The sequence below is a fragment of the Schistocerca nitens genome, chromosome 1 (genome assembly GCF_023898315.1).
Source record: "Schistocerca nitens isolate TAMUIC-IGC-003100 chromosome 1, iqSchNite1.1, whole genome shotgun sequence".
NCBI classification, from domain to species: domain Eukaryota; kingdom Metazoa; phylum Arthropoda; class Insecta; order Orthoptera; family Acrididae; genus Schistocerca; species Schistocerca nitens.
This window is the reverse complement of record NC_064614.1, coordinates 1132186345-1132201551: the sequence shown is the minus strand read 5'-3', so window position 1 is coordinate 1132201551 and position 15207 is coordinate 1132186345. Positions and strand designations below refer to the sequence as shown.

The 15207-nt window shown below is 37.1% G+C and overlaps 1 protein-coding gene across 4 annotated transcripts in view; it reads left to right on the top strand.

The window, feature by feature from the left end:
- Positions 1-11427, top strand: part of LOC126199429 (organic cation transporter protein-like) — a 194107-nt gene extending 182680 nt beyond the window's left edge. For all 4 annotated transcript variants that reach the window (XM_049936357.1, XM_049936365.1, XM_049936373.1 and 1 more), the window contains 4 exons: positions 700-914; positions 3937-4118; positions 8188-8324; positions 11042-11427. In XM_049936357.1, coding sequence (XP_049792314.1) covers positions 700-914; positions 3937-4118; positions 8188-8324; positions 11042-11108 — 601 coding nt within the window. In that variant the 3' untranslated portion in view covers positions 11109-11427. The remainder of the gene's footprint in view (positions 1-699; positions 915-3936; positions 4119-8187; positions 8325-11041) is intronic.
- Positions 11428-15207: the final 3780 nt, after the last annotated feature.

Below are 15207 nucleotides of genomic sequence, written 5' to 3'. Positions count from 1 at the left end.
ATTTTCTATCAGCAGTCACATTAAGTCAGATATTTATTTTCTGTAAATAATGACAATTTTCTGTAAATAATGACAATTTTTTTGCATGTTGAATACACTTGTCCAACTGTTTGTTTGGCTCCTTGCAAACATGTCTAAAGAACACTGGGAACCCAGTGTGCTGCTGGAATTCAGACAGTTCATTTTCATGCATTCTTCCATTTTTATTACACTCATTTTAGTTGCAGTTTGGCAAGCTTGTGCTTAGGTTTGTCACTAGATGAGAAAAGGTTTTTCACGATCTAGTAGAATACACAATATCTCCACCAAAATTAATAGAACCTTAATCATAACAAAGTACAAATTGTAAGATACAGTGTAGTTTAATTATTGGTGAGGTGAACTGTCAGATAGAGGTAAATAACTCTGTGTCCACATTGATTCAATATTTACACAATGCTTGCATCTGTGTTTGCATTCTCAGCTGCCTTAACTAAAGTCGCTAAAATTGAATGTGAAGTGCATGAGTTACACAAATGTATTGTATTTTGGAATGTTAAATATTGGCAACACTGACAAACATTTTTACTTGCAGCCAGAAGTTCATGTTACCAATGTGAATGATTAATGAAGGAGAATACCAACAGAATTACACTATCTTATTGTTCAAATTCAACTGATGTCTGGTATATACGTTCATGCATACTTTTTTTTTTACAGGTTTGTCATAAGTGGCACGTATTATGGTTTGTCATGGAACACATCAAATCTTGGAGGAAATGATTATCTCAATTTTTTCATAGCAGGAGCAGTAGAATTTCCAGCAAATATAATTTTACTGTGTACCCTGAATAGATGGGGTCGTAAAACATTGATGTGTGGAACAATGCTTCTGGCTGGTGCTGCTCTCCTTTTAACACTTTTTGTGCCTTATAGTACGTATTTTTCTGTATGTTTTTTAATATTGTTCCTATAATATTTATCATGTTTTCATCACTGGTGTGTGTGTGTGTGTGTGTGTGTGTGTGTGTGTGTGTAGGGATTTTCTTGTTACTTCTGTTATGATGGATGAATAAATAAATATGGCTACTTGGACATATAAATAAATACAGAATGCAAACTATTTATTTTTTACTGTAAAAGTCACTTTAAATTGTCACAATCAACAACACAATGCATATACACTACCAAAGCTAATTTAATCATCAAAACACTTATTTCTTTGTTGTCTCGTGGCCTTAGGGTTGAGCTGCAGTGGTCACAGAGTGTTGCACACATGAATGGGAATAAATCCAGAAATTGTTAGTACTCAAACATTTACTGACAGAGTGCATATCAAAGTACAATATTTCCCATGAAGACCAAGATTACACACACATTTTCTGTATTGCCAGACCTGATGTGCACAGATGTATGGTAAAGCCCAGTTAACCGAACTTAGGTCAACCGAAACATGGGTTATCTGAAACAACTCCAAAAATCACCAATTGGGAAAAAAAATATTGTACTGACAGAAAAAATTTGAGACAAGAGAGTGCTGGCTGTGGTTGGCAGGGAGAGGTGAACACCTGCCCTAGGGTTACTTACCATATTTACTCGAGTCTAAGCCGCACTTTTTTTTCCGGTTTTGTAATCCAAAAAACTGCCTGCGCCTTAGAATCGAGTGCAAAGCAAGCGGAAGTTCTGAAAAATGTTGATGGGTGCTGCCACAACTAACATCTGCTGTCAAATATATGTAGCGCTACACAGGCATGCTTTGTAGGCACAAAGATAAATACTGGCACCAAAACCTCTGCGTCAGTAAATAAATGTAAAAAAAAGGTAAAAGACGAGCTTTTTCTCCGCTTTGAGTTTCGACCACTGCATTTTCATACATTATCCAATGAAGTAAATACAAATTCCGTATTGTTCATCTTCGAATGTAGGAGCATTTCAATGTACTACGAAAATCCGACTGGCAAGACTGTTTGTGTTTGGGATGTTTGTCAATATGGCCAACTCTACATTCTGAATTCTTTCCTACCTGTGAGAAGAGGTGGTTGCTAATAGGAACTTTTATTAATTGTGAATCACATGCAGTATTCTCTTCACCATAAGAATAATACGAATATAAGCATTTTGCCATGTATTGTTTCGTGTTTGCTGCTATCTCATTTAAATCCTGTCTGCCTAATAAACTACGAAACTAGAGTGAGACAACAGCAAACGCGGAAGAATATACATATCATGTCATGTTTATATTCGTATTATTCTTATGCCTAATAGTGATACAGCCAAAAATGAAGCACGACAATTGACTAGATTTTTAAATCCAAGATGACTCTAATTTCTGTGCAGAATGTAATGTACTAAAGCGTCTGCAAAGATTTTCAAACGGAGAAAAATTTTCGCGAAACTCTCGTTCAGAACATCTTCTATCATTCACAGTCTATTATTTGGTTCTTGTTGATCACTATCAAAGAAAGCAGCAGTTTAAGTAACAACAAATAGCAGTCTCTTGCCATTGTTTCGTTAATGAGACGATTCCTCTCTTTTTCTTCTTTTTTTTAATTGTAAGCGGCGGTAGCGTGTACAAAAGCAAGCCATGCCACGAGCGGCGACAGGCCGTAAACACACACTATCAGAATGCGACAAACAATGCATGACACAGTACAGTAATGAATTTTCAGCTTAGAGTGACGTAAACACCTATAACAAAGAAAATGGCGCTTATCAGATCAAAGAAAAATAAGCAATCAATTCAAACCAGACGAAGCACGTGAAAAAGGAAGGGGACCCGTATAAATACGGAAGGAGCACCTGACGCATAGCAATGGCTACCTGGTAAAGCTCAACTGCTAAGCTTACGACTCGAACCAAACTACTCTACCTATATCGTCATTCATTCGACCTAAATTGTGTCTCATATTACAATGGACCAACTTTGTTTCGATTTGGCGGCCTAAAACTTTTCCCTCCCCTTGAATTTCGAGTCTCAAATTTCAGGTGCAGCTTAGATTCGAGTGCGGCTTAGATTCGAGTAAATACGGTACCCACTGACTCACTGGTCTAAACAAACCTACACTACCAACGATAGTACATTTGAGTGATTATTTCTCTTCTGTTGCAAGTTTTATTTTGTGCTATGCTGCAAACTATGAAGTACAATATACTGTATATTAATGTACTGTAATCCTGTAACTGCAGTTTTAATCATAATGAAGAACATAAGCATTGCCTACAAAGAGATTTTTCAATTCATTCGATCGTGAAAGCTCTCATAAATATGTACAGTACAAAATACTGCAGTATGTATTAGATGTTCATGGCTTAAACAAAAAAAAAATTGTTATCTGAAATGACTCCCCCCCCCCCCCCCCCATTTAGTTCAGTTAAATTGGGTTGTACCAGAGTCATAAGATAAATACATCCAGAAAAATGGAATTAAAAATATGTTTTGATAAAAAAGGTTGAGATTATGTAATAAATGATGGGTGGAATGCATTCATTGTGAAACTTGAAATCAGTAATAATAACACGGTTAAGACACTCGGAAAGAAGATTCAGACATTTAGAATGTGGTAGTGAGTTTTAGAATGGAGGAGACAAACAGTTTCATATGAAATCTTCACCATGGTGTACCTTTTTTTCTCGCCGTCGTCTATATGACCTTTCTCTTATATCAGCTTTCACATCCAAATAAAATGAACACATTTTTATGTATTTGGTTGTTAATTCTTTCTAAGTGTATATAAATATAATAACACAACCTTTAATTATAAATTTTTATGTCTGGTCATGGAAATTAAAATGGAGAACTGCAAAATAAATCATGTTTACTGTGATTGAACAGTCCATGCGTGTACATTCGATCATCAAATGTTTAGCAAGAAAATGAAGAATCACATGTGTATTTTGTGTGTGTGTGTGTGTGTGTGTGTGTGTGTGTCCTGACTAACTGCATCTTTCCACTTTTAGATATGACATGGCTGATAATCACATTTGCCATGATTGGAAAGCTTGGTATAACAGCAGCATATGGTACATTGTACATATTCTCAGCAGAACAGTTTCCAACTGTTATTCGTAATGTTGCTCTTGGTGCTAGCTCAACATGTGCTAGAGTGGGAGGCATACTTGCACCATATGTTAACCTTTTGGTAAGTAAACTGATAAATTTCTCTGCAGTAACCAGTAAGAAAGAAATAAAAAAGTCTATTGTTACAGTTGTTAAGTCAGTTTTCAGTATGTCGATACAATAATTTTGTTTACAGCACTATCTTTCAACTGAACTAGTTAAACCTTTCAAACTTAAGTACAGTTAGTTCCACAAGAAAGTCTATGCCATTATTTGTATGAAATAAAAGACACTATTATAAATACATGTTCACACGAAAATACATGTTATTACTAATTGCACAATTACCTAATAGTTAATCGAATCGCCGTCATTATCGATTATAGCACCTTAGTCCTCTGTCCAGTAAATCACCCTTGTTTCCAACCTCTAAATATCATTTGACCCACTTCACAATGAATGTCTTTGACTCTCTAAGAGTTTTAGCAGCAGCTCCATATGAAAGCTTTTGTCCCTTTGGATGATTCACAAGGAACACGGTCTCATGATGCTTCAGGTATTTTGCACTCGTTTTAAACTGCAACTAACAAAACAAAACATTCAACTCTCATACTGTTTATCTGTACACTGTGCAAAAGCTCATTGATTACAAATTCGAGACCATTACCAGACATGTCGCTGCGGACGTTACATTTAAAATTATGGTGTGCACTTTCTTGTGGAACTGACTATATATTTTTACACTTGTCCAGCATACAGTAAGTAAAATTATGATAGCATAGTTTTAGTTCTATAGATATAACCCCAGTCTCCCTGGGATTGATCCTTATGTCTTTTTGTCGTATATTTCATAGTCAGTAAAAAGGGCCAATAATGAAAATGCTCTGTGTACCTTGAGACATCCTGAAAAATCTTTATCTGTTATTGCCACCTGCATGTGCTGGTTACATAGCAACATTTCCTGTGTTGCTTTTCTGATATAGTTAAGCATTTACATCGGTTTTTTGTTGTCCATTTCTGACAACCATTTTTGATGGTCATGGCTGTTTCATCCACCTTTAGTGGAGATCGATTTCAGAGTCATTTAGTTACTGTATAGTAGCCCCTGTCTCGGTTTATGCAAATTTCAGAGCCCTGCTGGCCTGTATAGAATCACGCAATTGCTTTATGTTTCATAGAAATGCAACCTTTTCATTTACTTTGTCGGAATACAAAAACTCACAGTATAGCTGTTTGTTTGTTTGTCCAAGAAGACATTGTGCAGCATACTACACCAAAAGTGTTAAACCGTTTATATGGATATAGATTTTAATAAAATCTATTTGTTAGGGTACCATCCAAGTAAATCTTCTCGGAGTGTGGAATGCACTGAGAACTTATGTACTTAACTTCACGAGAAATTCTTGCTTCTGCTAAAGATGAAGAGTAAGTGGCAGAGAAAAGTTTTATTCTTTTCACATCCTAAAAGATATTCAGCAGTACTATACTACAAAAATATTCAAGTCACTAAGAAAATGTATCCACACTCCATTAATAAAAAGTAAAGCAGTCATCAACACAAAGACTACTTTTAACAGATATTCTTTTTCTTTCTCTGCATCTTATTGTAGGTGAAATGCTCTTGCCTTCTTCTTGAAGCATTAAGATGTATTTTGCCATATATGGTGCAAACTTTCTGATTGACAAGGAATTTATGCCATGGTAAAAATTATGTTTTTTAGACATGCAGAGCTTAGCAAAGGTGAAACTAATATTATGTAGCGAAAAAAGAATTCTTCTTGCTATGTTTTTGTACTAATTTTTGCTGTGAAAAGAGAGGAAGTACTGAGTGGCAGACAGGCAAGGTGAAAAATTATGCTGGGTGTTATTAGCTGTCGTAATATTACCTATCAGCTGTCAGCACTCTCATGTCACCATTCTGTATCAATCTATTCATGTACCATCTAGAGGAATCCTTCCTAATCACCCAGAATCCAAACTCTTGATCTGGTTCAAATTCACTGAAGACATCTTCATGATATGGACAGAGAGTGAGGATGTGCTTTCCACATTCTCCCCCATTTGCTGTCCATTTAACTAAATATGTAGGGATTAGAATAATCAACAACTGAAATTGGAATGGTCATGTTTATAATGTTGTGGGGAAGTTGAACCAAAGACAGTGTTTATTGATGGAACACTAAGAAGATATAAGTAGTTCACTAAAGAGACTGTCTACAATACACTTGTCTGTCCTCTGCTAGAGTATTGCTAAGCAGTATAGGATCCTTATCAGACAGGGTTAATACAGGACATCAAAAGAGTTCAAAGAAAGGAACTCATTTGGTACTAAAATGAAATAGGGGAGAGAGCCTTACAGATATGCTACACTGGGTTGGCAATCATTATAACAATGGTGTTTAATCATTGGGATGAGATTTTTCCACAAAATTTCAATCATCAACTTTCTCCTCTGAATGCGAAAATATTCTGTTGATACCCACCTACATAGGGAGAAATGATCATCGTAATAAAGTAAGAGAAACCAGAACTTGCATGGGAGATTTAAGTGTTAGCTTTTCCCATGTGCTGTTGGAGAGGAACAGTAGAGTAGTAGTGACAAAGTCATTTTATGAACTCCCTGCCAAGCACTTCAGCGTGAATTGCAGAGTAGTCATCTAGAAGTAGCTGCTTCATCTGGCCTTTCTTAACCCAACTTCCTTGATGTTGACCGCTATCTCAAGGATGGCTACACCAGTATCTCCATCCCCATGAAAGCTACAAACCATCGACAGTACCTCCTTTTCGACAGCTCCCACTCATTTCACACCAAGAATGCTCTTCCAAACAGCCTAGCCACCCTTGCTCATTGTATCTAGTGATGAGCAGTCACTCTCCAATTATGCCAAGGGTCTCACTGAGGCCTTCATAGACTGAAGTTAACCTCCCTACCATGTCCAGAAAAAGGTCTGTCATGACTTGTCTTCCCGGTCACTTGACATTCCCAACATATTGTTCAGATGTTCTCTGCTGGGGTTTCAGCTATCTCTTGTCATGCTCTGAAATAAGAAATATCCTCTCCTCTATCCTAACCACCTCTCCCACAGTGGTATTCCGCTGCCTACCCAACCTACACAATATCCTTGTCCATCCCTATTCCACCCAACCCTTTGCCCCATGGCTCATATCCCTGTGACAGACCTAGATGCAAGTCCTGTCATATATATCATTCCACTATAACTGGTGCCAATCCTGTCACAGCCATCCCCTACGCCATCAGAGGCAGAGCCACCTGTGAAAGAAGCCAAGCGAGCTACCAACTGAGCTGCAACCACTGTGCCTCGTTCTAAGTGGTCATGACCTGTGTGTCCATATGAATGGCCACTGCCAGACTGTGGTCAAGAGATAGCTGGAACACTCAGTTGCTTAACATGCCACCCAACTCAATACGCTTTACTTCAACAACTGTTTCACAGCATGTGCCATGTGGATTCTACCAATCAACTCCAGTTCTTTTGAATACACATATGGTAACTCTCTCTGCAACATATGCTTCATTCCTGTAAGCCCCTGACTTTGACCATTGCTAGTCCCTGTGCTCCACCTACCTAACCTGTAACCTATATCCCTACACACATTCCTTCCATCCTGGAAGTGCACCTGCATAATTATTTTCCATTCTCGATTTATCTCCTCTTCCTTTTGCCCGCATACTACCAGCACAACCTCCCAATGCTGCATCTAGCAACCTGCTGTCTTGTCCTCACCACATCCTTGCATGCTCACACAGGTAGCACTAGGATTCTTCTACCCCTACCCTGCTATCTCACATCCTCTCCACCCCATGCCTCCTCTGTATCCCTAGTACCAACACCAGCAAAGGTCACTGCTCACCTTGGATGCAGTTGCCATTGGACCTTAGTACCTGGAGATGATAGTGACTGTGTGTGTGTGTTTTTTGTTTTGTCCATTTCTAATAAAGGACTTCATCCAATAGCTATTAATATCTAGCAGTTTTTTTCCCCGCTGTGCCTCTCTGCCATTCAGTGCCTCCTCTATGTGGCAGTAGCAATCTGTCTTTTTCATAATATTGTTATCCCATTCCAGATTTCCCGTTGTTTGATTTTGTACTGTACAAAAATACACATGATAAATTCCACTTTTTTTTCCAGGCTGAATACTGGCAACCACTACCTTTGCTGATATTTGGTGCTCTATCTTTGGCAGCAGGAGTTACTGCACTTTTACTTCCAGAAACAATGAATCAGAAATTACCAGACACTATAGCAGAAGGAGAAAATTTTGGAAAGTAAGAACAATTGATCCAGTTTTAATGCGCCTATAAGTGATTGATGTGCAAAATTTGTGAATTTCTTTACATATTACAGTTCTTTTATTTTGCCTGAATGTTATCCCTGTAATCATTTCTGTTATAAATTGAGGCACTCTACAAGTCACATGCTGAGGTACACTTTCAACAGTTCTTCCCAGCCTGTATGACCTTGGCCTACTTTGTAAGTATTGAGATGTTCTTCTAAGAGTTCAAGAACCATTTTGACATCACATAACCTTTTTGTTTGTTTTCTTTTGATGGCTTCGTTGAACTAGGATAAAAATGTGTGTTTCCAAATACTTATCAGAAATTGAAAGTAATATATATATTTTTTTCTTTTTAACAAAATCTTGAAGCAGTATTCCTCATCACTGATGTTGCTGTGGTAACAAGATGGCTGCACTCCCCCAGTCATGCACACAATGCTCTCCATAATAACAGATAATGACATGCAGGGGTGTCATTCTCTTAATTGCAAGTGCTAAGCAAGAAAATTCACATTTCATTATATTTTTAAAGTAATTTACAGTTCATGTTGACAGCTGAAATTTGCCGATTTTAACTGAGGTTAACTGTGAGTTACAAAAAGTCGAACAGATTTGTACATGATGAATCTGACCAGTCCCTTGTCAGTAACAGGTCATATGTCACTTGCCCATTTTTTTGAAGCCTTGTTTTTCAACCATTGAGAGGTCTACTTTGTGAATTCATTTATTGTCTAAGTCTCAGAACTCTAGGTCAGCATATATAAACTGTTATCTACATATTTATTTACTTCTTTGATCTGAAGGCCATTGAATGTTTCCAAAAAACTTGCCATCCTTGTTTGATATGACATAAAATTTCATGTTTTACATTATGCTTTATATTTATGAGCTTGTAAAGATAGGTACACTCATTGACATTTTCTAGAATCATATTGTCAGTGCAAATATTTCCTGCTCTCTCCCATGCGCTGGACATAATTTTAGTTTCAGATACTTCCACATAGCATTACATGGTAATTCACACTAGAACATCATAAACAACAATAAAAGTAAAGCTTTTAGATTTTCTGTCCTGTTTCTTCCTTTTTGTGTGGCAAAGGAGAAAATGCAAGACTTGAGATTTTTCATTACTTTAATTTGGCATCATTTATACTTTCATGTTGCATCAAATTATAGTCATTTAGAAGGCTTTCGATGCTTCACCACGAGCTTTATGTGCTTGAAACATGATTTTTTTAAATGTTTCGGAGGCTAATATTGTGTTTGGTTTTCTGGAAGAAACTTTTAACAGTCATTTATATGGTTTTTGATGCATAAATTCTTATTTTAGGTCTATGTTATATTTGAGAAGCGATATTTTATGTTATTTTGTAAAGACCATTTTTGTGATAATCATTTATTGCATTCATAAAAATTAGTTTACAGTAATTATTCATTTCCTTTTTCCTCATTTGATGTTTCCCATTTGTTGTGTTCACAAAATTGATATGTTTTGTACTTTTTACCATATTCTATTTATTCTGAATTAGTCCATGTTGTAGCTTTCACAGAGAGGTTTTTACTATCAAACAGGGATCTTCATTAGTAATATGAGAACAATGACAAAGTTCCTTTTTACATAAAAGATTATACAGCCTTAAATAACAAATTTGTAAAATACTGGTACATTTCAAAAACTGTAATGAAGAATTAAGTGAAACTTCCTGGCAGATTAAAACTGTGTGCCGGACCGAGACTCGAACTCGAGACCTCGTGGGCAAGTGCTCTACCAACTGAGTTACCCAGGCACGACTCACGCCCCGTCCTCACAGCTTTACTTCTGCCAGTACCTCGTCTCCTACCTTCCAAACTTTACAGAAGCTCTCCTGTGAACCTTGCAGAACTAGCACTCCTGAAAGAAAGGATATCCTCCAGGCTGTGGCTAAGCCATGTCTCCGCAATATCCTTTCTTTCAGGGGTGCTAGTTCTGCAAGGATCGCAGGAGACCTTCTGTAAAGTTTGAAAGGTTGGAGACGAGGTACTGGCAGAAGTAAAGCTGTGAGGACAGGGCGTGAGTCATGCTTGGGTAGCTCAGTTGGTAGAGCACTTGCCCACGAAAGGCAAAGGTCCCGAGTTCGAGTCTCAGTCCGGCACACAGTTTTAATCTGCCACAAAGTTTCATATCAGCGCACACTCCGCGCAGAGTGAAAATCTCATTCTGGAAGAATTAAGTGGTTACAAGCAATATTTGTGTTAATCTATAAAATACTTCTGTCAATATGTCATTTATTGCCGGTGGTCAAAAAACATTAAAAATTTCCACATATATAGTTCTGCATTTTGAAACACTACCGTGGTCTGTATCAGCTAGTAAAAGTACACTTTCATCGTTTTGTAAACCAGCTTAAGTAATTAGTAACAAGAATGTAGTAATGTATCAGTATTACAGAGAGAGGCACTTATATGAGTGAAATGTGAAGAATAGTGTAATTTAGAAAAAAAACCTAATTGTAATATTTAACAAAATACAACTTCTTCCTTTCATTACTTTGCATATCAGCCATTTCATCATTTGTTACATCTTCAGCAGGGATTTAACAGTTCCACTATATACTGGTACATTTCCTGTAGCTATGTTACATTTTTATTTGTTTTACTGTTTTCTTTCTTTCTTTTTTTATGTGAATGAATTTATGGATACATCTTTTTCTTGTTCTTCTCCTCTAGGGTAACTGATGATAAACAAGACATTAATGGTGATGTCCTTTTGGAGACCAAGGAGACCGAGAAATGAAAGACATGAAAATTTGTGAATTATATGCACTCATGGACACTGTACACAAAGCACTCATTGTGTTATACAAATGTATAACACAAAATGGCAAAAATACTTAATTTAGTGGTCTTTCAGTTGGTGATATATGCACCCTGTATTTACATTGTTCAGATATCTCATGCCATGAATTTTTATGAGCAGTTTTGAATTATATGTCAGCCACAACTTTTAGTACAAGATTTTTACGTAATGCATATAATGATCTCTGGCATTATTTTGTGAAATGAGAATATTTTCAAGAGGCACAAACTGATCAATAAACCAACTTTTTATATTATCGGGTGTTGCATTATTAATATTTCACATCCATATGGATTTTATTAGGCCTTCGAGATATTCCAACCTCTTCATTTTCAGAGTGATAATAACAGCTTGTTCTCTCATGCTTGCAATTAAGTGAGACATCTGTGTGGAAAAATATTTAATGATTGTGAGAACATATGGAAATAATTGTGTAATTAAGTAATGACCTTTATTACAATGCAGACATTCTACAGACAAAAATATCATAAATTATATGTTTATATTGCTCTTATCATTTGCTAAGACCTACATATTTGTGATCCATTTGTTTGATCTTTCTGCTAGCCTAAAAGTGAAAAGAGACTGTTCAAAAGTTATTCTTAATCATTAGTTGCTTTACACCCTCCTGCAGGTATGTAAATCATAAAAGTAATTTGCGCATTACAGTTAGGTTACCAGGGTATTACTCTGCATAGTATTAATTTTTCTGGGCATCAGAGAAGAACTGAAATTTAAACATAAAATGTGTATCCTGAATTTCTTAAGAAAATTAATGAAATCTATGTTAAATGTGGATGATGCTATAGTTTAGTCAGCCTGGGAGTGGTGTTTCAATGTTTTGAGTTACTATTCCACTGTGTCAGTTGTAGGTGGGATGAACACAGTGACACATTGAGGCTCTCCCAAGGAATCTCTGACAATGTTGAAGAGACAATAGAATCACTGTTGGGCATTGAAGAACAAAATATCAAGCACCTTAAACTCCAACAACAACAAAATAATTGTTAAAGTGGGAGAATACTTGTGCAGAATCAGAAATCACAAAATGTGCATTAAAAGCAATGGAATGAGTAAAAGCTGAGGTACTGAGCAGGTTTGAGTCATCAGAGCTTCAGCTGTCACATCATATTAAATACATTCAAAGTTCAGCTTGTCATGACATTTTTCACTTATCACTGGTATCAGTTCATGCCAGTGGGTCTTCACAGATTTCACCTTGTTTTACTCCATTTCAGTCAATTTATTTCAGCAGGAAACTGAAATAGGTGACAAGCAATGTGAAATTCTTTGGCACAAAGTGGATCGGCTATCACGATTTTGTTCTGTCAGGTACCACAGTTAACCAACATTACAACTTTCCACTGCTAACACTATTGTGTGAATCACAGCACAAAAAAGGAAACTGCCTGCATTGAGATGCTCTACCACCATGACAATAATTTCAGTCACACAGGGCTGAGAGTACGTTTCCAAGCAAAATCAAAATTATAGTGCTATACTTACGATTTTTACGCTATGTCTTTCTGCAGCTAAATAAGCGATATAAATTGATAATAATAATAATAATATGGAAAAAAGTGAATGTACTGCAGTGCCAAGTGTTTAAAATTTTGTAGACAGAAGAACAGCTTCTCTAGCATATAAGCAACGGCACATGTTGTTTATCAGCACAAGCTGTCACTGAAGATGCTTCAATAAACTGAGGCACAATGCATATAGTAAAACATAAATTGCATTAATTTATGTGCATGAAGACATAACCTGAAATTTCTTAAAACAGACCAACATGTAAAAATTACAAGTTTCACATCCACCTTGCTGAGTGGATTACCCCCCTTCCCACTCCTGCCTGTGTTTTCTCCTGTTTCGTAGAATGAAAAGAGACACAAAACAAGACTTTTCATGACACAGAAGAAGTGGAAAAAAAAATTGCTAGAGACAGTATTCAACAATGCTTCAGAAAACTTTAAAATATGTTCCCATCAGTGGATGAAACATTGGTACAAATGCATTAGATTCAACTGACCCTATTTTGAGTGTGACACAATTTTATAAATGTTCTGTGAAATACAAAATTGGTGACCACCTTTGTGCAAATAAACAATGTAGTGGCAGTGTAGTAGGTTTTCTGCAATTACAGCGAATGTTGTCCATTTCATAGTGTCTTGTCTGGCGATTCTGAGGGAAAATAGATGGTGGCAGTTGCTTCTCTATTGCATCATGCATAGACAGCCCTTGAAGATGAAACACCACAAACCTCATTTAGAGCAGAAAAATTACAGCAGATTGTTAAATACTGTAATTTTCAGAATTAGAAGCAGGATTAGGGCTTAATATCTCAGACTATGAGATCATAAGAGATGTAGCAAAGTTCAAATTGGTGAAGAAAATTGACAGTTGAAGGAAATGACCCATCATTTGCCTTCGGCAGTTTAGGGAAAATGGCCAGACAGGTATTTAAACTGATGCCCCCCTCCCAAATGTGAGTCCAGTTTGCTAACCACTATGTAACATCATTCAATTTCAGAAACAGAGGGAAGAGTTACCATTTCCAGAGAACAAGTTAATGAAGTGAACTGTCATTCAGATTTGAAAGTGTTGTGTCTTCAAAGAGTGAAAAACGATGTTTACACATACACAAATTTTAACTGACCAAGAAAGAAACTGAAAATGGTTCCAATTACCCAGTTGCAACTAGGTTTTTTTTTCACATTTTACATTAAGCAACTGCCACAAGTGGAACTGGCTCCTTATTTATTTCCCACTGTGAACCCCTTTGCCTCACTCATCTACATCAATATCTCTGATACTGGATGTCATAGAGGTTGAATAACCACCAGAGGAGATGGACTTAGATGACCATTAGAGGGCACCATGGCCACACAGCACTCTGCTTGCATGATGGGAGTGCCATTGTCCCATCGCGTGAGTACAGTGGCCAATAGTGTTCCATGTGGTGGTATGTAGGCGTCTGCCTAGCACACAGGAGGTTAGCTCAGTGCTCATGCTTGATATTGTTGGATCTATCTTTGCTGTTCTGGCACTGATTGATAACTACCTTGCTTGTCACGAGGATACTTTTATTGGTCATGTCTTGGATTTGTCTCTCTGCTGCTCTTGGCCATGTTGTTGCCATTGTGACAAAGGCTTTGTGTAGAGCCTTCCTATTATGTAGGTTGTTTGTTCTTGTCCTGTCACATTTTGTTCACCCACCTTCAGTTTGGGATACCGTATTTACTCGAATCTAAGCCGCACTCGAATCTAAGCCGCACCTGAAAAATGAGACTCGAAATAAAGGAAAAAAAAATTCCCGAATCTAAGCCGCACCTGTAATTTTAGACTCGAAATTCAAGGGGAGAGAAAAGTTTTAGGCCGCATCTCCAAATCGAAACAAAGTTGGTCCATTGTAATATGAGACACAATTTAGGTCGAATGAATGACGATACAGCTACAGTAGTTTGGTTCGAGTCGTAAGCATAACAGTTAAGCTTTATCAGGTAGCCATTGCTATGCGTCAGGCACTCCGTCCGTATTTATTCGGGTACCCTTCCTTTTTCACGTGCTTCGTCTGGTTTGAATCGATTGCTTAGTTTACTTCGATCTGATGATTGCCGTTTTCTTTGTTATAGGTGTTTACGTCACTCTTAAGCTGAAAATGCATTACTGTACTGTGTCATGCATTGTTTGTCGCATTCTGATAGTGCGTGTTTATGGCCTGTCGCGGCTCGTGGCATGGCTTGCTTTTGTGCGCGCTACCGCCGCTTACAAAAAAAAAAAAAAAAGACAGAGGAATCATCTCATTAGCGAAACAATGGCAAGAGACTGCTATTTGTTGTTACTTATACTGCTGCTTTCTTTGATAATGATCAACAAGAACCAAATAATAGACTGCGTATGATAGAACATGTTCTGAACGAGAGTTAGGTGAAAATTTTTCTCCGTTTGAAAATCTTAGCAGCCGCTTCTTTAATACATCAAATTCTGCACAGAAATTAGAGTCATCTGAGGTTTAAAAATCTTGTCAGTTGCCGTG